At 34.5% G+C, this 25,921-nt stretch overlaps 1 protein-coding gene across 1 annotated transcript; it reads right to left on the bottom strand.

Annotated features, from left to right (window-relative positions):
* Positions 1–16,581: 16,581 nt before the first annotated feature.
* LOC113770198 (peroxidase 3-like) lies at positions 16,582–18,010 on the bottom strand. Its single transcript, XM_027314593.1, has 4 exons — positions 17,765–18,010; positions 17,485–17,682; positions 17,234–17,396; positions 16,582–17,098 (listed from the first exon to the last, which is right to left on the bottom strand). The coding sequence occupies exons 1-4, from the start codon at positions 17,993–17,995 to the stop codon at positions 16,680–16,682; spliced, it is 1,011 nt and encodes a 336-aa protein (XP_027170394.1). The 5' UTR covers positions 17,996–18,010; the 3' UTR covers positions 16,582–16,679.
* Positions 18,011–25,921: the final 7,911 nt, after the last annotated feature.

Here is a 25,921-nt window from a genome sequence, read left to right as displayed (position 1 = left end):
TATCTTTTCAATATACTTCATTGATGATTGAATCATTAAACCTACAAAATATGAAATTTTTACCATAAAAATCCGTAAAATGCAATGTTTAGCCACTTTAACATAAAATGTAGTTTTTTACCAAAACCTTAGTTATTTTAGTTATAAAACTAAATAATCAAACCAAAATTAACTAATAAAACACACTAAAAATACGTAAAATAAACTCTTATCAACAAGAGCTAAGATATCAACTTTGTCTATTCTTTTTTTTTCTCTCTCCAAAAGGAAAAGATAATATTGGACTAAAACTCCTTTACAAAAATGTCCACACAATATTAGATTCCACCTGCTTTCATGGACTTGCTCCTTGTGTTAATTGAAGCAAAAGCATCATCCAACTTTTATTGATGTCTGTTAAGCTTCTAGCTTACCCAAATTTTTGCTGTGTTTGTTTTGTATTTTTGTAAGGAGTACAAAACAGGCTTGTGAAGATCGTGCAACTTGCGTTTCATGTTGTGATTATTCTATACTTGCGACAGGCCAAGGTCTTAACAATTACCATCACTCAAAGCTTATTATGATTTTGATAAAGATCTCAAGGAACTTTAGGGTCCAAGTATTAATTGATTTTTCTTTCTCCATTTCTATTGTCAAAACAATAATGCAGGAATGAGCTTCGACCTCCTTCATCAAATATAGCCAAAATCTTAAGGTGACAACTATGATTTTGGTTTGAATGGTCAGTAAGGGCGATAGAATAGGTCTGAATGCAGTAAGGGCGATAGAATCGGATTCTCACGCCACTGGGAATAGATCGGGGAGTTTGTTCCTATACTATCCGAGATGGACACTTCCGTACCGTACTAGGTTTTTTTTTTTTTAAAAATTTTTTTTTCTGGAAACGATAGAAGTTTTTATTTCTACTAATAGAGAAATTACACTATTCGAGAAAAGGCTCAAGTTTTTCTTTACAAAAGTGTATTGAGACACCGAGGATCGAAGAATTCCTCATCAAAATGTAAATGCATTGCCTACTTACTCAGTTTATGACTGAGACAATTAATGCTATGATTAGCGGACTGAAAATCAAATGAGCATATCGTAAACATTAAGCTAAGATCTGTTATGTATTGTATGTGGGCTGCTAGTAGCATGTTACAAGAAACTTGACCGTTGAGAAGCTTGTAAACCTGAAGGCTTGCTGTCTGAAGTTTGATACTGAAGCAGCCACATTCTATAAGCTTGCAAAGTGCTAACCGTATGGCCACAAGGTTGTCCAGTACTGGTGATCCGGTGCTTCTTTCTTTCATCAGCCACACTGCACGTCTGCACTTAGTTGATGCAATCTGTTTTCTGCTGTAATGCCGATTCCCATGTTCAGACCCTCGAGATGCTGTCTCACATGTACACTAATGGTCAGTGTGTTTGTATCTTCGACCACCCTCTGCTCTTGTACATCCTCTATATCTGTTTCTGAGATGCTCACTTGCTGTTCAGGCTGTTGAGATTTCAAATATTCCTTCCATTCCATAACTGCCTTTGTAATCACTTTCATTGGATGTCTCTCTTTGTCTTCGAACTCTACTGTATTCCTGGCTTTCCAAATTTGCCAAAGAATGTCCACTGTCAATGCTATATGTTCCCTTCCTTCCTTCCTATCTGTGACTTCCATTAGTGTACTCCACCATTTCCTGAAGTCGCTTGTAAACTGCTGCAAACCATCCCATTGCAATGGAGCCATCTTCCAGATCATCCTTGCAGTCCTGCAGTGGAAGAAAATGTGCTCCACTGTCTCACTGTTCTCACCACATTGCTTACACATTAGGTCTCCCTTTCCCGTTCTCCGAAAGATTGCCTCTCGACCTAGTAGCACTTGATGCAGGCACTTCCATAAAAATACCTTGTGTTTGTGCTTTACTGGAAGACCCCATAGCTGTTTCCAGATTTTGCTATTTCCCCCTGACCAGATCATCGAAAGATTGTCTCCGTACCGTACTAGGTTGAATGGTCGGTTTAGGGTTTGTATGGGTTTTATTCTCTCGTAATGAATAATGGATTTCTCTCTGTGGACTTACGTTCAATGATGAAATCGAATCACATTAAATCTTGTGGATCGTTTAGTTTCATGGTTGTAGCTTCATTATCATGAAATTATTGTGTACTTGATATTTTAATAATAGTTTATCCGCATCTGAATCCCAATGAAAAGTTTTATACTAAGGATCTACTTGTTTTTTTTTTTGGAAGGAAAATATTTTCCAGAAAATGTTTTCCAAATTTTCTATTGTTTGGTTGAGTTGTTGCTTGGGAAAATTTTTTCCTATTGAAAACATTTTAGACCAGATGGTGTAAAATGACTTCCCATATAAATGAACAGAAGTTGTTTTCCATGTCCCACTGATAAGACCGTCCATTCAAGCTCCCTCCACTAGCCTTAAGATTTAGAACAAAACTCACCACCTGTGCAATAGCCCACTAAAGATTTGTCGCCTCCATCTCCTCCTCTTCCACTCCCATTTCTCCCTTCTTTGCTGTTTTTTCTCTCTATTTTTCTTTGTCCCTGTCTTTCTTTCTCTTAGATACACAGACAATGCATGCATATGGGAAGATCTAGATTTGAAATTGAAAGGGGCTGTACGGAGATCGTGAAGAATGCTAGAGAAAGTTTTGATGTATGAAAGAAAAGAAGTTAATTTTGTGCTAATATACTGTAAATTTGAGGTAAGTTTATTCAATGGATTTTGACTATAAAGCATAACTATTGCTGAAACTTAATTTCTTGAGGTCTTGGTTATGGTGGTGGGATGGTGGTTTTTAGGTAAGAGTCGAGTTTTGGTGCTGAATAGTGAACTGGACGATATCTTGACTGTATCCATAAGAATAAGTTTTGTCTTGAGACTATTTTGACAAATTACCCAATCATCGGAAAAATATGAAGAAAGTAATTATTTTCCCAGATAAATTTTTCCATGGAAGACATTTTGCATTAAAAATCTTTTACATTGAATCAAATGGACCTTAATATTGACCTTTTTTTTTTGGCTTCTCGATGAAAAGGTTGTATATTCACGCAACAACACACGTGCCAATTTCGTGCTAATTAAAGCCCATCACTATTATTGATAATAATTTAACTTAAAGAGCCCAAGCATTTTTATTTGGGTTCGATTAAGCTATTTAGCAAGTCAAATAGTTTTTTTGAGCAAATAATAAAACTTAATTGATCAGCAATGAAAGTTTGTACTAGGCGTGTCAATTGGGTTTTTTGAGTCAAGTTTTAGTAAGACCAAACTCAGTTGACAAATTATATGATTTTTTAGAATTTGGATTCATATTAAAAGACTCAAACTCAACCCACACTATTATATGAGATTCGGACTCGAATCAGGTTTGACCCAAACTCATAATTAAATACATAATTATATATATTTTATAATTATGAGTTAATACAAATTTATATATAAATTATTAGCATTTTATGTCGTAATATGCATAATTATAAATTATAGATATTATGATATATTTTTTTACATATATAAATATACTCATATATGGGGCGCCCTCCAATTAGGTTTGAATCTAATATAACCCAATAGTTTGGGACTGATATTTAAGTCCAAATTCTGTCCAACCCAATTAAAACTTAGGTTTAATGACCTTTTTTTGGGCCAAATGTGCCGAGTTGGTGCTAAATTGGCTCCATTGATAGTCCTAGTTTGTACACATGGCAGTCGCCTCTCATCCACCCGCTACTTACAGTGTAATTCAATCCCATCATTATTAACTTAAGCTTCTACCTATGAATAATGATGGGGAAATGTACATGAATGACATATAATATGTTGCACACTTCCTGTTTAATTAGCTTAACTTTTGAAATCTGAAAAGAAAAAAAAATTAAATTGGTAATTCACTTGAGGCCGAAGATCGATCCTATTGCATGTCTCATTGAGTTTTAAACCTGGCAATGAAGTTTTGAAGTTCATTTTCCCAGCAATTCCTTGGTCTTGCCAAAATGCCTCATGTTTTAATTGTCTCTCCATAACACTATCAAACTCCCTAAAGTGTAACGAAAACAGTAGGCATTTTACAAATTTTGCTGACTGTTTTCCACCCTTACAAGCAACACTTCCAAAGATACTCCCTGAAACACTTGATTCTTCTAGAAATCTTAAAAAGTCGCAATAATATTTTGTAGAACAGGCTTCTTGGAATCTTGTAGGCAATACAGTGAAGAAAGAGGAGAACGATGAACAAGGGAAACACCATGACAAGAGGACAGAAAAGAAATATGCATAACGCTTTGCACTAGCTTATAGGCATAATAGACTTACTTGTTTGCATCAAGCAAATATGATTGGGCCTCAAAATAAGAGTTTAGTAGTTGTCACCTTAAGATTTTGGTTGTGATCAAATATGATTTGTTGCATCATGCAAGTATGATTGGTATTGAAGCAGGAATTTTCTTTCCTTTTTGTTTTTTTTTATAAGAAAGAAGATTATTATTAACTAAATTATTGAGAATTGTCTAGCACAAATTGCTTTACAAAATCTAGTGATGCAAGAATGGCTATGCCAAGATGACACTAATAGTTAACACATATCCTATATATATATATATATATACATATATACTGGGGAGGGACAGCCCGCGTGACGCGCGGGAATTTGGTGCTTGTGATTCAAGATAATTAATAATTATTGCTTAACATTTTGTAGTATAGGAACTGAAGTATGATGATTTTATCATGTGATTTTAATAGAAAAATCATAAGTTACATAGTGAGTCAATAAAATAATGTGCAATGAAACATCCTTATCATTATACTATATACTATGTAAGAATCCGTTGTGATCAAAGGTTATGTTTGAATTTCAACCACAAAGATAAGGGTAGTTTGAAAATATAAGAATGCTTGAAATGCAATTGAAAATTATCCAAAAGTCTCTTCTAAAACTTATCCAAGATGATAAAACATTTTAAAGTATCAATTGGAACCCTCATCTGTCGAATCTACATATGTTCGTGAAAGATCCCTCAAGTAATGCTTCTGATTTCTCCCTCGACTTAAGCTCAACCTGAATTATCAAGTCAAGTTTATCCATCAATCACTTTGCGTCCAATCTAATCTAAAATAATTATATTTTAGACTAACTATTTATATAATTTGGTGGGCATAATATGACTTAATCACATGTTTCTTACAGAGATAATAATGCCCAAAAATGATAGATAGATAAGAAACTTAAGTGGTATTTTTCAAAATTTTGTAGAAACTATTCAGATTTGGTGTTTTTTGCTAGGGGCATTTCTTTATAATCTCATAAATAAGTTCAAATCTGCATAATTGTTAAAGATCTGAATTGAAACTATCTTGATTATAAAAAATTGGTGCAAATAATATTTCTAAATATGAAATTGTAGAAAATGGTAACTAAAATCAGAAGAAATTTCTCATATGAATTCAAATTGCAAACTATAAGTAGAAATTGCTTAATGATATTTTCCAATGTTTACTTGTATGAGTATCCAATATAACAACTATACTTAATTGACTCGTTTGAACTATGGATAATAGTTGCTTCAATCAAATCAAGAAACATTATTTATCATTGTACAGCATACAATTATGAGTAAATGAATTAATACAATGCAATCAAAATGGTGTTATAGCTAAAGCATTTAAACTCATCAAGTTCCACTACAAATTCTTTTACATAGATAAAAAGCAAATTTTTTGTATTTGAAACTATATAAACAGTAGAATACAAGAATGAGATCATAACATGGAAAAGCAAATAGAGTGCAAATGACATCTTAGTACTATGTAGCATGATTAATTTTCGTTTTTAGTTTCAATGAAGTACAAAATTCTAAGTTAATAAATTTTACAATCATAAAATTCTCAATTAAAATAAACACAAGCTGAATTCCAAATCATATTACATGAAAAAATAACTAGTTGAACCATACTATATCCATAATATAAAATGCCATAATAATTCTGTTCAACCATCAAAAAAATTGTCAAGCATTAAACTATTGGTAGAATTACCAGGCCTCGACTCCATCCCTTCTTGCTATACTTACTGCAACACCTACACCCATAAGCCTATTGCCTCAAACCCTCAAGTTTCAATCGCTTTCATCGATTTTTCATACCTTAGTTTCAACAATATTGATTAGTGTCTTCAAGCAATCTGAGACCTTAGAAGAAGATGTCAAGATTGGGGTTTCTTCATGGTAACTGCCGGATCATACCCTTTTCTTTTTTCCTTTTTTTTTCACTTGGGAATTTGGATTCTTAGCTACTCGGTAGCAGCAAGACATCGAGAATTCTGGAAATTCAGACTTCTTTCTTTCGAGAACTGTCAAAATATATCATGCTTCTACATGGTTTAGTTTGAGTGATATATAATATGTGATGGTATGTGTAGGTGGTGAATCATGACATACAAGAAAGTCTTTTTTTTTTTTGGTAAAATAAAGGTGCATTAAAACAAAGTCAAAGTCTATAGAGTAATAGTTAAAGTACAGTCATCCGTGTGTTGATGACACCCTTATAAGTCTTGCAAAAGTAAGGGAAAGACAAAATCAGGATAGGATTAAAAAAGGTGGAGTCTTCATTGCTGCTTCTTCCCCAGTTCGCTAGCATGTCTGCACATTTGTTTGCTTCGCAGTAGTTATGGTAAAAACATAATTGTTGGAATGTAGTCAACAGATCCCTGGAGTCAAGAACAATAGGAGAAAGTTAATGAGAGATAAGGTTATTTGACTTAAATAAAGAGATAATACCTTGGCCGATGAGGAGAAGATGATAAAATTACTTTTTTGATTATTTTAGAAAGTGACAACATTATCTCAAATGGTGCTTTGACCAGAGACAGAATCTCCAAGATCTACTAAGGAAAACAATACAATTAGTCAGTTTTTGGAATTAGAAGTATCAAAAAGCAAACTATATGGGGTTCTTGAATAAACCAATCATCAGAAAAAAAAACTACATTCGAAGAAGACAAATCCAAAGAACTCACCTCAATTTAAAGGAAAAGCTATGCCTTCCACCAAATATTTAATAGCCATAATAAAACCAAAGGGGTGAAACCGAAAAAAAATAAAGGGTATCGGCTAAATATGGGGGCATAAATATGATAATGATTGTTCATATAATAATTAAGTTAATTAATTGTAATTAAAATCCAGTTATGTAAACATCCAATTAATTCCTTAACGGATGAGAAAGGTTTCAGGAAATTGGAAGGCTTGGATGTTAGTATAATAAATGATTAAATGGACTTTAATGTAATTCTATCAAAACACAAGCTTAATTCAGTTATATTTGATACTCAACTTGGCACCAAACATTGTAACATACCAAACCTGCCCTTAAACTTAAATGTCTGAAAGGTTATATAAGTAATTATAGCAAAATTAAAGCTGTAATGACTTGTACTCAATGTTGCAATTACACTTCAAACACTCTCACATTCCTAAAATAGCCCCACTCTTGCGGTTGAAATCTAAAAACCGTCTTTGTTCTAAACTCATTCTTATATAGTATAAGGATATATATATATGTATATATATATATATATATATAAAGGAATTGTTGTATGACTCTTGGGTGATTTTCATTTGACTTTTGTAGGGACATTTTGGGAATGGTAAAACTATAACAGCATTGATTAAGCAAAGTGCACAAGTTTGTGCTGCCGAATTTCATGTATTTTACCTACTTACTGTACCCATGGTTTGGCTGCTTTGCGATTGATTTAGGAAAGTGGGTAGAAAAACAAAATCAACTCTCCTCAAGTATGTTGAGCTAAATTGATTAAGCAAATTAAATGCATTTAAGACAATATTAGTGTGCTAAAGCTAAAGATGAATGCTTGAATTATAACGGTAGAAGGCTCCATCTTCTTCATCCTTAAACCTCATGAACCATTAATTCAGCTCTTGCAACAAATGGCACTAATTTGAATCAGTAACTACAGCATGTTGATGAGGCCATTAAAGTGTGAGAAGTGAAGAATTTTTTGGGGTGAACGTTATGAGAGTAACTGAAGGACCTCCCATTTTCTTCAACATTTGCTCATCAATTTGTGAAGTAGGTTACAATAATGGCAGTTGTTAAGAGACAAAATTATGGATTCAAATGGCTCTACTGCACACAAGCTGGCAAAGTTCGCCATTGATTCTTGTAATGAGATATTCTGGAAGGAATCCTTCCCAACTTGGCTATTAGATGCAGCCAAGAGTGATGTAATGAGCTGTTGCTCAACTTGATGTATTTACGTTTTCTGAGCTTTAACATTGATTGCCGTTTTGAGAAAATAAAAAATAAAAAAATGGCTCTATTGCACAATATCAGAGTTGGGTTTGTACAGGTATGCTCAATTTTGCTCTTACTTTCTGGTCTATGGGTTGTATAACTTCCATTCGACAAACAAAATCGTGAATAAGTTTTTGTACTTGCAATTGCAGGGGGTGAAGTATGGAGAGATTTCACTCTTAGATTGTACTTTATTGCTAAAATATAGGGTAACTCTGTGTTCCTATTTGATGCATGTCATTTGTTGATTAAATGTGATTACAATTGTAGTTGATCCATGTAATATCCCAATTAGAAGCCATTACAAGTCTGTTGTGTCGGTGGTTAGTCATGGAATCCACGTAAGCAATTGTATAGATAGTGACCGACATATAGTAGTGACCGACAATTGCTTTCTATAAATAAGGCAATTAGAGAAAGGCCTGACAGTTGATTCTTGATGTAACTACTTCTTATCCTCCCAATAAAAATTCTCTCTCTTCTCACCCAATTTCTTCTTCTTTCCCTTTTCTTTTTCTTCAACCCTCCACTGAGTCATTACAAGGTGGTATCAGAGCTACCTTTCCTCGGCCTGATCTGAGGTAGGTAGTTCCACCATGGCGGAAGGAACTAGATTGAAAGGTCTAGAGGAACAGCTCAAAAGGCAGGAAATCAGAACCCAAGGAATAATGGACAGCTGGACAGCAGCAGAAAAGCAATTGAGGGACGTGATGGTGGCTGATCGTCAACATTAAAATCGAATCTTCCAACAATGAATTGAAGAACTTAATTGCAGCTCTATCCAATCAATTTGGAGTTGCGATTAGGACGGTTCATGGTGATAGAGGAATTTTGCAGACACCTACAGGGCATTCGGACAGGCAAAATCACTTGGGGGTACCGAAGAAAATTCCTGAGGAAATAGGCAGTTCTTGCAATTGGCCGTTCCAAGGATGGAATTCCCAGTCTTTGATGGAGGAAACCCGAGGGAATGGATCCGAAAAAGTCAAAAATATTTTCATACATTCCATATTCCTGACTCTCAGAAGATGCATATGGTGGAGATATTCTTGGAAGGAAAAGCATATATTTGGTATCAAGGGTTCAAAATAAGCAGGGGAGTGGTCAATTGGGAAAATTTTACTGTCGAACTCATTAAAAGGTTTGGGAATGTGAAGCAATTGGATCCTGTGGAAGAGTTTAGCAAGCTGCAACAAACTTCCACCGTCCAAGCATATCAGGAGAAGTTTGAGGAATTGATGGCTGAAGTGGCAATTGTGGCACCATCCCTTCTAGAATCTTTTTACATTTCCTGTTTTCTTAGTGGGTTGAACGATGAGATCAGGTCGATGGTGAAGATGCATGACATAGGCTCTTTGAGTGAAGTCTTTAAAAAAGCTAAACTCCAAGAGTTTGCCAATGAGGCTTATGCCAAGAAATATAGGCCCAGTAGCAAAATTGCTACTTTCCCATCAACGAGCAGTAGGGGAGGGAATTTCAAGGGCGGTGGAGCCTCTACTCTATCGGGTGACCCACACAAGAAATTGGAACCATTTACTTTTAAAAAAATCACACCAGCAGAGATTCAACATAGGAGGGCAAAAGGGTTATGTTTCAGATGTGGCGAGAAGTACACTCCTAATCATAAATGTGGGAATAAGGAGGTGCATATGCTAGTTGTGGATGAGGTTGTGGAGGATTCATCAGGTGCAGTAGAAGAGAAAATGATTGAGGAAGAGATTGAATATCAAGGAAGGAAAATTGAAAATCATGTCGAACTCACCCTACACTCCATTTTTGGAATTATGGTGCAGAATACCATCAAGGTGCGAGGAGACTGGTTGGGCGGTAAGATTACAATCCTGGTAGATGGGGGCAGCTCCCATAGGTTTATTAAGACTTCAGTAGCCTTTCAGCACCCTGAGTTGATCAAGAAAATTAAGCCATTTAGGGTGAAGATAGCTAATGGAGATAGTTTATTATGTAATAATCATATACCACAGTTGCAATGGGAAATGCAGGGCCATAAATTCTCACATGATTTCCACATACTGGATATAGAGCCTTATGATATGATCATTGGGGTTGATTGGATGACAGCATACAGCCCTCTTACTTTTGATTTCAAGAAATTACAATTAGTCTTTGACAAGGAACAGGAGTTGGTCACCCTGCAAGGAGATTCAGAAACGGCTGATGTGAAATTGCATAAGGGGAACAAAGCATCCAGGATCCATAACAGGCATAAGAGGCAACTCCTTGAGCCACGCACCTTCCTACTGAGTACTGGCAGTGAGGCAACTAACAATTATCAGGTAATTCCTGAGGCCATTACTACTCTCTTGACTCAATTTGATGATGTGTTTGAAGAACCCCATTCCTTACCTTCCTCCAGAGAATTTGATCATCAGATCACACTAATCCCTGATTCTAAACCCTTTAAACTAGCCCCCTATAGATATCCCCACATGCAAAAATCTGAGATAGAAAAACAAACAACCTCCATGTTAGAATCTGGGATTATTAGAGCCAGCCACAGCCCTTACACTTCCCCAGTGCTATTAGTTCGGAAAAAAGATGGCACTTGGAGATTATGTATTGACTATAGACAGCTCAACAACATCACAGTGAAAGACAAGTTTCATATACCTATTATAGATGACCTCTTGAATGAATTGTTTGGAGCTAAATTTTTTACAAAAATTGATCTTCGCGCCGGATATCACCAAATACGAATGAAACTAGAAGAGATTCCTAAAACCGCTTTTTGTATTCACCAAGGGCATTATGAATTCTCGGTAATGCCTTTTGGGCTTACCAATACTCCAGCCACCTTTCAAGCCCTCATGAACTCCATTTTTGCTCCCTATCTCAGAAAATTCATATTAGTCTTTTTTGACGACATACTCGTATATAGTCCTGATCTCCAGTCCCACCTTGAACACCTTAGAACAGCCTTAGAAATCTTAAGAACCCATCAACTTTATGCTAAACTCTCCAAATGCTCATTCGGTTGTACTTAAGTAGAGTATCTTGGCCACATAGTTACTGCTGATGGTGTCATAGCTGACCCTGCCAAAACTCAATGTATGAGAGAATGGCCCATACCACAGGACATCAAAGCATTGAGGGGATTTCTCGGCTTGACGGGGTATTATCGGAGGTTTGTTAGAGGGTATGGTGAAATTGCAAAACCTCTAACAGATCTCCTAAAGAAGGATGGCTTTTGCTGGAATGATGAGGCAGCAGTAGCATTTGAAAAGCTAAAACTGGCCATGTGCTCTGTTCCAGTACTGGCTCTACCTAATTTCTCCAAACCTTTTGTGTTAGAGACAGATGCTAGCACTAAAGCCATAGGGGCAGTCCTCATGCAACAGGGGAGGCCCATTTCATTCCTGAGCCAGGTGTTGGGACCGAAGAACCAGGGGCTTTCTATATATGAGAAGGAGCTATTATCTTTAATCACTGCAGTGACAAAATGGAGGCATTATCTGCTGGGGTCTCATTTTGTTATCAAAACCGACCATGAGAGCCTCAAATACCTGTTGGAACAGAAGATTTCCACCCCTTTGCAGCAAAAATGGCTCACAAGCTATTTGGAATAGATTATGAGATACAGTTCAAGAGGGGCAAAGAGAATGTGGTAGCTGATGCCCTCTCTAGGAGAATTTCTGAGGGAGATCCTCTGGTTAAGGGGAAGGAAAATGTTGCTGCTATATCGGCCTTGTCAGCGGTCAAACCAGTGTGGCTATCTAAAGTCTCTGGTTCATATACGGGGGATAACAAGGCTACTTCCTTGTTGATGGATCTAGCTGCGAAAGTAGTGGATATACCTGAGTATTCTTATAAGGATGGCATTATCAAATATAAAGGAAGGATATACGTTGGAGAAAGCAATGGATTAAGAGCAAAGCTACTGGAATACATGCATGCGTCCATGGTAGGTGGTCATTCTGGTATGTTGGGGACTTATTAAAGAATGAAGGATTTCTTTTACTGGCCTGGTCTAAAAAAGTCAGTAGAAGCATTTGTACAAGAATGTGATACTTGCAAGAGAAACAAAAATGAGCACTGCAAGCCCCCTGGATTGCTACAGCCCCTACCAATTCCAGAGCAAGCTTGGCAAGATGTGTCAATGGATTTTATAAAAGGATTGCCAAAATCCTTAGGGTCGGATGTGATCTTGGTAGTAGTGGATAGGTTCACTAAGTACAGCTATTTTCTACCCTTAACTGCTCACTATACTGCCAAAAGTGTGGCCCAACTATATTTTGATCAAATCCATAGATTACATGGACTCCTTAGGAGCTTGGTGACTAACAGAGATAAGGTTTTTACCAGTATTTTTTGGCAGGAGTTGTTTACGAAATTGGGGACTAGGCTAAATCTCTCTACGGCCTATTATCCAGAATCTGACGGACATACAGAGAGAGTGAACCGTTGCCTTGAGACCTACTTAAGATGCATGTGTTTCTATCAACCTCACAAGTGGAAGCAGTTCTTAGCAGCTGCTGAGTGGTGGTTTAATACCAACTATCACACCTCACTGAAGATGACTCCCTTCCAGGCCCTGTACGGGTACCCTCCACCTCAATTGGCCATTACGTCAGTAGTGGCTACTGTTGATGATTGGTGTAAAGAAAGACAACAATTAAACATTGTGCTTAGAGAGAATTTACTTAAAGCACAGAACCGGATCAAACAATTGGCTGATAGAGACAGGACTGACAGGAGTTTTGAGATCGGGGACTATGTTTACCTTAAACTACAACCTTATAGGCAGAGCTCGGCTGCTATACGGAAGAATTTCAAACTTTCCGCTAAGTACTATGGACCCTATGAGGTCCTACAAAAAGTGGGGACTGTAGCCTACAAACTAAAATTGCCAGAGAACTCTTTGATTCATCAAGTATTTCATGTTTCCATGTTAAAGAAGTCCACTAAAGGAGCTGCAGTAGAGGGCTAGCTACCTCAAGTGATAGATGAAAGTGCTGGGAAGGTGTTACCCTTAGCTATTCTAGATCAGAGGGTGGTTAACAAGAGGGGACGTTCCGCAAAACAAGTACTGGTGCATTGGGATGGGATGGCAGCAGAGGATTCTACCTGGGAAGATTGGGTCACTTTCGATGCTCAATTTCCAGAATTTGCTAAGGCTAATCCTAGAGACTAGGATTGTTTTAGGAGAGGGCAGTTGTAATATCCCAATTAGAAGCCATTACAAGTCTGTTGTGTCGGTGGTTAGTCATGGAATCCACGTAAGCAATTGTATAGATAGTGATCGACATATAATACTGACCGCCATATAGTAGTGACTGACAATTGCTTTGTATAAATAAGGGAATTAGAGAAAGGCCTGACAGTTGATGCTTGATGTAACTACTTCTTATCCTCTCAATAAAAATTCTCTCTCTTCTCACCCAATTTCTTCTTCTTTCCCTTTTCTCTTTCTTCAACCCTCCACCGAGTCATTACAATCCACTTGAATTGTGTGCTCGAATAAACAAGTATGTGAATGATTGTTTCACTTTGAAAATTATATTGCAGTTGATGCAATTTATTGGTTCAATATTTAAGTATCTGAAATGTTGTAAGTGGATAAAATTTGCCATTTGAAAAGACAAGTGGCTATATTTACATGCTCTATTATTTTTGTACTAAATTTCGTAGATTTGATAATTGTTTGATGCGAGTTAGTGTTTGTAATGAGCAAAATTGGTTTCCCCTCTAATTATTTGTAGATGCATGTATTGATCAAAATAATGATTTTTAGTTGTAGTAATTAAGCAAACAAATAGTATATCCAGATTTTCTACGTCTAAGTTTAGGGCTCGTGGGTTGAAATTTAGGTTGGATCAAACAAACAATATTGATAAACTTAATGCTAAGAAGCAACTTTGAAATCAGAAGGCAAGAAAAAGATATGCATTGTTATCAATTAAAGGAAAAAAATAAAGTACAACAGAAACAAAGAAAAATAAGCATAAAGCGTAGAAAATATAAATCCATTTTGTTGAAACAACTGAACATACCAATGATCCTGATTGAACAACCCAACTTTGTTTCAAAGATTAAATGTAGGGGAAAATGATACATATGATAATACCATCAGCTTCCATCTGTATTAGACATTGAAAAGGAAAGTAGGGACCATGCCAACAACCTCTGTTTATTATGTGATGCCGAGTTCTTAACCACACCACAGGTATCAATCTCCCTTTGCGTGGGACGTTCCTCTAGTGCGCCATATAGGATCCATTTAGTTATGTTAGATCATCCGTAATATAACCAACTCAAGCTAAAAACTTTTTGCTTATAAATATTACTAATATGTTTCGTCAATAACAAAGGTCAAAAATTCATGTTGGCACTGTGGGATCAATTACTGGGTTGTATCTTATTAAAAAAAAGGATAAATTACTTATAATCTCTTGTAATTTTACATAATGCTAGATGGCTCTCTTAAGGTTTCAAAACAGTCATATAACTCTCCTATGGTTTCCTGCAAAGTGAAAAATGGACGGAATGCATAATTAGTTACGACATTTATACCAAACGTGCTCTAAAAGTGCATGTGATAAAATTTTAATCTCTATTTAACCCTCTTATGGTTTGTATAAATATTAACTTTATCTCCTGTGATTTTTGCATTTATCCACGTAATCCACTTATACTTTTATACAAGATAGTTAAACTCTTGATTGATTTAGATTTTAAGTAAGGGCACTATTGATATTTTAATTAACGACGTTACATAAACCATTTTTTGTCAAGTCTTCACTTTATATAAAATCATAAATGGGTAAAGTGGACATTTTGAAATATTAGAGGGGGTCATGTCGCAATAGATGAAATCACAAAGAGGTTATGTGTAATTTATCCAAAAAATTATGAACCGCGCTAGCTAGCTAGAGGTAGCGCTGATACATCACAATGGGAAAAATAGGAGCAATCACTTAGAATAATTTTTAATTGTTTCTCAATTTTCAAAAAAAAAAAAAAAAAGGTTCATCAGTACACCAACTTAGCCATCCGTGAAAAACCAAAATTCAGTGCTCTTATTTAAGTGCAATCGAGCAGGAAAAGTTCACTGGATTAAGACCTTGATTAGTGTCCTGCTCCTATGGCTTTGTCAAATCAGTGTGTTTGAGTTGGTAAGACCACTGCATCAAATTTAGGAAAACATGAAATTTCAAGTAAGAATCAACCGATAAGGCACTCAAGCAAATGAAGATATTGATAAGTAATTGCAAGATAACTAAAAATCGAGACGGGGAAAGGGGACAAAGCTGTTGGATTGCCATATCTAGTTCACCGTGCATACTAGAGAATCTTTTATTGAATTTAAAGAACAACATAATGCTAAAGAACCGGCTTCAAGTCTTCAGGCGATCTCATAACAAAAGAACATAGGGTAAAGTGCATCAAAAGTCACTCAAAAATTTCGTATAGCCTATTAAATTATTTTTCGATTTAATTAACCCATTAAACTCTTAAAACTGTTCATTTTGCTCATTCTGGATTACTCACTAGTAAAACAAAATAGAAGTCATGGTCACCTCCACTGGCACACCACTTTAACAACAACAATTTTGATATTTCATTACACTCTCTCTATCTCAAAATAGTTCAATGGATAAGTGGGACTTTAAACTAATTTGGTGACCTCTAGCACATTTTATTCTTAATTTAAAAATCTAAAAATTCTAGATTTTTCAGTATAAATTTTGAGCTCAATTTGATCTCACCATGAAAGGTTTAATAATTATTTAGTAGATTTTTCTCCGCATTACCCAATTTCACAATGGAAAAATTACAACTAATTAATTTTGGTTAGGTTTATACGTTTTCACAGAACCCAATTTCACCATGGACGTGTTAAAGAATAATGAACAGGTTTTTTTGTGCTTCAATTTTGAAGACCAAATATGTTAGATATGGAGCAAATAGGAAAGACAATTAAACACAAAAAAGCCTTTCCATGGTGAAACTAGGGTTTGTGAAAATTTTTAAACAATTTAGTTTTTTTTGGTGATGAAATTAGGTTGTGCATAAACTTTTAAACAAGGAAAACTCAGACAATTTTTTTTCTTTTTGTGAAATTACTTTTCCAATCGGCAAATATAGTTCCAAATGGAATGGCGTTGTTTTGTTTTGTTTTGTTTTTTTTAAACAAAAACTGTAGCTTCTCAAATGTGCATGTCCTACTTTAAAAAAAAAAAAAAAAAAAGCATGTCCTACTTGTCAAAACAGTTTGACAATGACTATGTTATAGAAAATAAACTAGTAATTACCACAAACATATAATTTCCACATTCATAAAACACAAATATCACGTACATTAACAACATAATACAATTATGAAGGCTTAAAATAACAGCAAAAATTCTAACTATTAACAAATGCACAATGTTTCCTGATTTCACCGGACGATCCTGTCTTTACATCAATCCTTCCCATTTTCTCCATAGACAAAGCAAATTCCTTATAAAAATCCTGCCTGGAACCCTGAAGAAGTTCATTAATATATGAGAGTGTAGTGGAACTTGTTGTCAAGGCTGCATCAGATTGAAATAGGCCTCTTCTCTTGAGTAGATGTCTATAGTAGCTTAGATCAAATGTCCTGAAACTTCCTGGATCCATTTCAACTATTGTTGTTGTATCGTTGATGGTTTTGCATTTCTTTGCTTTCAGATTTGCTGCATATTCACTGTCTAGAGATGGATCTTGATTGCCAAGAATTCCGGAGAAATTGTACAGACGGCTCGAAAATGCAGAACAATGGGCGATTCCAATCGTATGAGCTCCTACAAAAGACGATGATAACAAATGTCTAAAATGCACCAATGTATGTCATCAATGAACCGAAAATAGTATGGTAGTAATTGCTGAAGTGCTGATATAGGAAAGGAACCTTGCTAAAGTGTTGAATAATGTCTTACCTGATAACAAGACTAGATCTTTTAGATCTAGACCTTTATTACTAAAATTTGTTTGAAGAGAAGAGAAATTAGAAGTTGGAGCTGGAATGTTTGCTAAGGCCTCAGAGGCATTTGATATTAGCCCATCCCTTCGGCCAGTTGGTACCCTCCAATAAGGACCTCCCTGTTATGCCAGGATCAAGATTAAGTGATCCCGAACATTTTAAGATGTCTGAGTTGATTTAACTTAGTTGTTGAAATCACGAACTTACTGTAACTACAATGGAATCTCTTGCAACCAACGCAATGATATCTGCACAAGAAACTACTCCAGGACATTCAGCTTCTAATAGGCTCTTCACTCTGTCAATGAAGTCGAAGCCTCGTACAGTTTGGTTGGGAACAGCAACTTTCTCAGTCTGATTTCCAGAACTTGATGTGGAATTCAGAAGAATCGATGCATCACAGCCCTTTAGAAGCAAGAAAACATTCATAAACATGAGTACAAATATGCAAATTTGCAACAGAGTAGGGATTTTTTTTGACACTTACTCTGACAAAGCAGTCATGGAAATGCATTCTTATCAACGTTGCTGCAAGAGATGGAGCATTTGGAATATGCTCATGGACATAATCTTGTACAATCTCTTCAGCTTTGGGACATGTTTTGGCATAGAAATTCAGCTGCAAATCAGCAGGAGAAGAATTTATGGCTCCTAGAGTAGCCAAAATTACAAGCCAGAAGTAGCCAAATGCGTTCATTTTGTTACTCTGGAACGACATTATCTGTACTAATCAAATTTATAGGGGTACATCACCTAAGATTCTTTCCCTCATCTAACAAACATGTGCCTAAAGGGGCTCTTTCAAAGTTTTTTAGTTTTTACCATATTATCGGGGTAATATTTTAGAAATGATTAGTTAGGATTATCCCTGGCTGGATTCATAAAGTAAAGATGCATTTGATAAAACTGAAATCTAAAAACTAAAGTCTGAAATTTAAAATTTGAAGTTTGAATCTATTAAGTTATTGAATTATTAAGTATTGAATCTAATACATTTGAGTACATTTCACATTCAGTGATAAGTAAATAACTTATCACTTAATTTTGGAAACAAGTTTTGCATAAAAAAAAATCAGTGCCATTTAATTAATTCAGATATTCAATTTTTGGTTATCAAATGATCTAAATATATTAACATTTAATTCTATTAAATTTAAGTGCTAAATTGGCTTATCAAACAGAACCTAAGATTTATATGTCATAATCAAGTTGACCGACGCTTCCTCAGTGTGTCATTGTTAACTCCATCCTCGAGGCATTGTTTTGCAAAGCATCTTGAATGTCGGCCATAACTTTGCTATCAAAACTTCATCAGGGCTAACTAAATGACATGTAATCAAGTCTATCCAAAGTATTTGATAGAATTAAAATTGGACGAGTCCATTAATGAGGCTTAAAACATAGGTTGGAAGAAACTTTGATTTAAAAGCTCAAGTCATTTGGTCCTCAGTCCATACTTAAACATGCTAAGCATATAATTCTAGGTATTTTCGAATTTATGCGTGTAATTCTGGAATGGCGTACAGAGTTTTAAAGGAATTATAATTCATAAGAAATAACTTGTACAATTTTATAGCAGGGATTTAATATGTAAGTACTATTCACAATAATCTATACAAATTTTTTTTTTGTCAGAATTATGTTACGTGATGTCATAATGATAGACATATATAGTGTTCGTGGCCAATTCTAATAACTATACCTAAACCCTCATCGTCTTATAGTATCAAATTACTCTTCGAAAAATAGATGTTGATCGACACTGTAAATTGCCTCAATTACCAATTCAAATACAAATAGTTAGCAATTTTCACCTGTTTTGGCTAATCAAGAAAAGCTAAAACAATTTATTAATGAGAACATTTTCAAAAAGGGAAGGATGGTAGATGAATCATTTGCTGGCGGCCGTTCAAAGCACAATGCCACTATTCTGCTTGTGTACTACCTTTCCATTAACAATTTAGAACCTGTCACCACTTTAGCTGCCAGCTCACAGAGTACAAATCACGGCATATACTTGTGAGATAAGAAAAGAATCAAAGATGATCTATACATCGAGGAGGAACTGTTGCACCCAGTTCGTTAGCATTTGTTTTAATTGAATGCTTTAGGTTATTCTGGATAATCATAATAGTTTTATTTGATATATATGAGATAAAAAAATAATTAAAAAATATGATTACGAAAAACGCAGCAATTTTTCAAATTGCTGCTCGAACAAGGCCTGGCATCAGACAATAATATAGTAATATATATATTGCGCAATGTCCTTTGATTAACTGTCATATATGTGGTACTTAGACAACTTTTTAGTAAGAAACAAAGGCCTTGTTCTTCTCCTTACTTTTCTATATACTTTCTAAAACGTTGAAATCATTATTTTAGCTAAACAGAGGCATTTTAGGATTTCAAATTGTGAAACCATTCTGCAGAAAAACGAAACCACAAGTTAACTGAGACTGGGGAAACATGAATTATAGGATGACGGTCACATGAAATCAAATTCCAATCTAGTGTACACTCTAAATTTTTCATGCTCATGGACGCAGGTTAATTACCTGCTACTAAATTAGTTACAAGGGTTTCTTAAATTTCCTTTCGAAACACTTTAATTTGTTCGCATTTTTGAGGAAAAGTAAATTTTGTAGTAGAAAACATCTCATGGTATTGTACCTGCAAAAAATTGTTTTTTTTTTCAATTAAAATATGTTAATTTTTCCCATGAAGCACTATAAATTGATGGCTAGATGATTTATTAAAAAAGAAGAATTAGGTCTTGTTTGGATTGTATTTTTTGTAGAATTTTTTTGAGGATTTCTGTGAGAATACTAAATAACTTTTTTATTTCACATATATCACATCTTTAAAAAAAATACACTAGTGTATTTTTCTACAAACATTTTAAAAAATTACAATTCAAATAGGTTCTTAATCTTATATCTGACTGTCAATATCAAACACATATTTTGGTGTGATTTTGTTTTTTGGACATAAACAAGCTTCATACTCACTAGATATATTTATCTAGAATTTGTAACAGATGATGATTTGTTTGCTCGTTGCTAGCAATGATTTCATGTCTTTCTTTTTGTTAGTGAAAAGTCTAGAGTTTCTCAAGGGTCCAATGTGAGGAAACTTGCCCTACTAATAATGCAATGCCTTTTAAAAAGGAATAATTTGGAAACCTTCTCTGGGTTTTATCGTAATATCACTAAGCATCTTTAAAATTTTTAAAATCTTACCTACATCCCTTATTAGATTGACAAGACCATATGTGTGATTAAAGGCTATAAATTGGCAACATTACCTTGCAATCTAAATAACTTTTTAACTGAAAAGCTCAAAAAACTTTTTAAAACTAACATATCTAATAAAAAACTAATCAAATTGCCATTCCAGATTGGTTCATATTTTTTCATATTCAGGCAGTAGTAGGGTATCAAAAGAATGATAAAATTGAATTTAATCAAACTTTTGTTTCATAATATAGACAATGTTTAACAATATGAGAAAGCCATAGGGTTTTCTACAAGACAGATTTGAGAAAGCCAAACAAACCCGTATTATTTTTTTTCTTAGATTTGGACATTAGTTGAATTTTCTTAAGTAGTAATACTAGTACATTTTTTCACATTAAAAATGTGATTAAGGGCCCATTTTTGCTAGATCAGGGGATGGAAAAAAGTAGTAAAAATCAGTTAAGTAGTTTTTGGATTTTTAAGCCTGACACCTAATTCTCTTTGCTCAAAAAAAAAAAAAAAAAAAAAAACAAAGTCCCCTCATCTAAATCTAAGATGGTGTTTATTATACTATAAAAATCATAATTAATATATTTAGACGCTATTATCACACTGTAAAAGCTCTAGAATAATACATTTCAAGACTCTTTTTCTAAAATGATCAGTTCTAAAAAAAAAAATTTTTAACACATGATGTTATGTAAGTTATATTCAAAATAAAATTAATCTTTTTCATGCATGTGGTTTGCATATAAAGCACGCTCATAACAAAACATTATACTCATTCATTATATTAAAAAGATTAATCTAAAAACGATCTCATGAAAAAATATCTAGAAATCGCCAAAAGACTGCCGGGTCCATATGATGTGTTATGTAAGATTTTGAAAATTTCAAGTTGAGAGAAACCTCAAGGCGATTTCTGAAATTATTCCTTTTAAAAACATGAATAGACTGCCGGGTCCATATGATACAAGGCCAAAAGAGTACCAAAAGAGCAAACTTCTCGACGGAAGCTTGTGATTATCACGTGAGAATCCTATGAAGAGAGCAATTATTTCTGTCCCTGAAGCTTGATTCATTCCGCTAGTGATCGATGGATTGACAATGCATGTTTTAATGTGAAAATTGATTTTTAATTTAAGCTTGCAAGGGAAATTCATCTGCACTATTAAGAACACTAAGACAGAAAATTCCCCTTGAAATACCTTGAGATGCTGGCTTAGTCAATTTGATTGGTGGTGTTGTGTTGTGATCTCATGAGGAGTACAAACTTGAGCGTGCAAAGATTGAGCGGTGTACGTGCGTGTATTAGTGTACATATTTTGGTGGTTTTTTTTTAAAAGCTGTTTCATTGTTGTGGTGAATTAAAAAGTGAGTGTGTGAAGATGGACACTCATCAGCTGAAGAAATAAACACACATGGGTGGGATAAACATGTCTAAGACGACACATGAGACATAAAGGCAATGTCCCTATCATTTCAAGAGCATCGTAGTTCCAAGCCAAACTTGTATGAGAAAATGAATTATTGGGTACCGTCAAGGAGATCGGTAGCAAGAATAATGTGTATTACTGAAGCAAAATTTCATTGTTAAAAAAATAAAATATAACCAAAGTGGAGAATGGCTTTGGGATTTGATTATATATAATTAAAAGTGAAAAGGGTGCGAGAAATGATTAAAGGGTTAAAAAAAGGAAGGTATTGATGGCAGTCCTAAGCATTATGTCTAGGAGGTATATTTAGTCTAGTGTGTAGCTCTAGGAAATCGAAATTATGTGACTGATGTACTTTTTTTTTAAGTAAAAGAAAAAATGCCATGTTTGTCTGCAATATTTTGTAACTTAAGAAGATGCATATTGCTGAGAATCTGTAGTATTGATCCCAGTAAAGAAAGAAATTACCTCAACTATGTCAATGGTAAGTCGAAGACGAGTCACCTTGGAGAACAGTTTTGAAAGCTTAGGTCCTATTCGGATAGCTATTTCTTGAAAAAAGTTTACGTTTTTTCGTGAATATTTCTTTTATATATTTTTTAATTATCTTTTTACCTTGTATATATTATATGCTAAAAATGTTATAGTAATTTTTTCTTCAACAACACTTGATAATTTACAATCCAAACCACCTCTTAACTAACTCCAATTCCAGCTACCCAAAAATCATCGAGCTTGGCAGAATAACAGTTTCCAGGAAATCTTCACTAGCCCATTGCATATATGTGAGGCTGCGGCCTCCACCTATATCTAGATTTCAAAGCTTTCATCATCGTTTCCATACCTGCACCATGATACCTGAAAAATTGAAAGATAAGGAGTTTCGATCTTGATGACTTTTACATCCATCCAAGTGCAGCAATGTATGCAAAATATATGCAGGGTTAGGAAGCTGAAGAACAGTTCACTCGAGTGAGGATAATTCATGTTCTCTAACTTCATCCTTGCTAATCATTATCTGTCTCCTGGTTATGGAAATCTGGGAATCGACAAAACATTTAAACTCATCAAGTTTTTGGAAATCGCAGCATTTGAGATATACAATGATCTTCAAAGATTTAGAATAAAAAAAATAATAACAATCATAAGAGGAAATGTAGGTACATATTTATTTGTTGACTATACACCTTGCCTTGTTCATTTTTGAAACATTATGGTACATTTTTGGAGTAAAGATCTGAGAATAAAACAATATGTATGGAGATATTTGTGATTATGGTGTTGGAACTTTTTCATTTTTTTTTTTTTGAAGAATAACGGAAATCTACCACCTAGAAGTTTTCTAAGGAAATTACTTATTTTGTTTTGCTGTTATGACAAAAAAAATTAATTAGACCAATCAAGTTCTTTTGTACTATTCGTTTGTAGCTGGTCACTTCATAAGGGCTAAGATATCAACTTTATCTATTCTTTTTTTTTTTTTGTTACAAAACTTTGCAAAAGGAAAAGACAATATTGGACCCAAAATTCCTTAACAGAAATATCCACTCCATGTTATATTCCAACTTTTATTGATGTCTCTTAAGCTTCAAGCTTTTTCCCTTTTTTTTTTTTTTTGGTAATGTCGTGAGGAGTGAAAAATAGGTTTGTGAAGATCGTGCAGCGTGCGTTTCAGGCCAATGTCTTAACGATTATCAAGTCTCAAAATTATCATGATTTTGTTAGAGACCTCAAGGAGATTTGGGGTCCAAGTATTAATTGATATATTTTTCTTTCTCCTTTTCTGTTGTCAAAGCAATAATGTTTGAAATTTTTTCTAATTTTTAAGTTTTTATCATAAATTTTCCCTCAATTTTGTAAATGATCTTTCTTCCTTGATATCGCCCCACTATCTATTGAAAAAATTATTATCTTCTCCCACATTATCTTGTTAAAAAATCAGTTTTTTTAGATGTCTCTCCTATAGTACAATTATTTTAGAGTTGTTAAAATGCAAAATTAGTTCCTACATGAACAAAATATAACTTTAGAAAGTTTAAAGCAAAAAAGAAAAAGAAAAATCTTTAATCAACTTATAAGCATTGTATAGGAGTAATTCTGTATATATAGTTGGATATTTGTCACTGTAGATATACATAATAGTAATTGCCTTGGAGGGGTCTTCTAGTTATACACATATCTCCTAGTTATATAACTTTTTAAATTGATAAAACGTCCCAAAATAGTCATCAAACTTCTTAAATTGACAAATATCTCAAAATATATGGACCAAAAAGATGTTTCAAAACACGAATTGTTATTTACTGATGCAGGAGACATGTATCAATTGAAATAATGTAACAATGAGTGTATTGAGAGGTTTCAGTAAAAGAGCTCCAAAGACCCACAGCCTTGAGACGGTAGCCAGTTTGGTTGACACCTGCAATCTAATCAAGCAAAAGGATGGCACTCTAATCCTTGCAAAGGGTGCATAAAAGACTGTGAAATGGAACTCAAAATGGGTGGTAGTGAAATGGCCAGTTGCCAGATGGAGAAGATGATAAGGTCGGTCTGTCTCCAATTGACCTAAAAGTAGGAGGTGATGCCCTACTTGTAGGAAGTCCCATTGATTTCGCATCAGCCAAATGCTCATTTATCACCTTTCTCTGGTCCAGCATTCGAATCCATCCAAAGACAAGGACAATGAAGCTGCTACTACCCGACAGTGGGCGATTACTTGAAGGAATCTCTAGCTGGCACCCAAATGTCATGCTACTGAAGGCGGAAAGTGTGCCTACCCTCTACCATTTATCCATTCCACCTTAACGAAACACGCCTTAGTGTTCTCTTCTACCTCCATTTCAAGGCTTTCTGACCATCAGTTTTCGAGGCAGCTAACAGTGAATCCGGGGTAAGGGTGTCAAGGCGAGGCTATTCCTTATTTGATCCATTAATTTAAGGACCTTGAATCATTTCAAATTTAGGATAAGCAACTCGATCTATGGCAGACTTCATATCTATATCCTGGTGTGGACTCTGCTTCTTTTTTTTTTTTTGATCAAGACTCTGCTTCTAGTCCATATGAAAATCAATGTTGAATTACAACTTTGTCTAGTTTCAAATTGGGCTAGATGCTCTAGTAGACTACCAATCTATCCGCGCATAAAGAGAACACCAGCAAAGTGTAATAGGAAAAGTTGTAACAGGTTTGCCGTCTTGAAGTGTGTTTTAAGTCATATCTCATTATGTGAAGAGATGCAAAGTGCAAACAACCTTACATGCCAACCAAGGTGTTTCTCCTTTAGGCTTAGTTTTGCAAGTTTTAATATCTTTTGTTCCCGACGTAACCACAAGGGCAAGTTTTAATATCTTTTGTTCCCAGAAGATCTTTCAAAGGATAAAGGAACTAAAATGAACAATTCTAGGCCTATGACAAGTGCCTATAAATTCTATTGTATTGCAAGGGCTTATCTTTGCAGGAATTATTATCATTATTATATAAAAAAGTATGATGAGTCCGGTAATAGAGAGTATAAGAATGTAAATATATTTTGATTTTAGTTTTTATTATACCTAAATTACTGTCACGTCTTTTAATTAGCATTATTACATTTCAATCATGACACTAATAAGAAAAATAAAAGGTTTCAATAAACTACATCCCAAAAATGCTGGTAATTAAAATTAAAAACTGCCCATTTACAACTATATTCGTCAATTATTTCCTCATCTTCAATTATTGTATGTGTTAAAATTATCTCCAATTATTATGTTGTTATGCATGATAATTAAACTTAACTATATTGTATATACATATTGGTTTAGAAGAAAATCGCGATTAATAATAAGACAAAAGGTTATCAATAGTTAATATAAAAAAGGGGTTAAACCAATGATTTAATTCACTACATTGTGTCATATGATTAAGAAAACTCCCAAGAGAAGTTATCAATAATTATATAAAAAAAAAGGTTTACAACTACTGAAATT

This window comes from Coffea eugenioides, chromosome 5 (assembly GCF_003713205.1).
Source record: "Coffea eugenioides isolate CCC68of chromosome 5, Ceug_1.0, whole genome shotgun sequence".
Classification (NCBI taxonomy): Eukaryota; Viridiplantae; Streptophyta; class Magnoliopsida; order Gentianales; family Rubiaceae; genus Coffea; species Coffea eugenioides.
Note: the sequence above shows the minus strand (reverse complement) of the source record. Positions and strands in the feature narration are given on the sequence as shown.

Bases quoted from the DNA above. Each gene is read 5' to 3' on its own strand.
- LOC113770198 (XM_027314593.1), bottom strand. From the start codon at position 17,995: ATGTCGTTCCAGAGTAACAAAATGAACGCATTTGGCTACTTCTGGCTT. The intron at 17,683-17,764 runs GTAAGTGTCAAA...TTGCTTCTAAAG, and splicing joins TCCATGACTGCTTTGTCAGA to GGCTGTGATGCATCGATTCT. The intron at 17,099-17,233 runs GTAAGACATTAT...CGTCTTTTGTAG, and splicing joins AGATCTAGTCTTGTTATCAG to GAGCTCATACGATTGGAATC.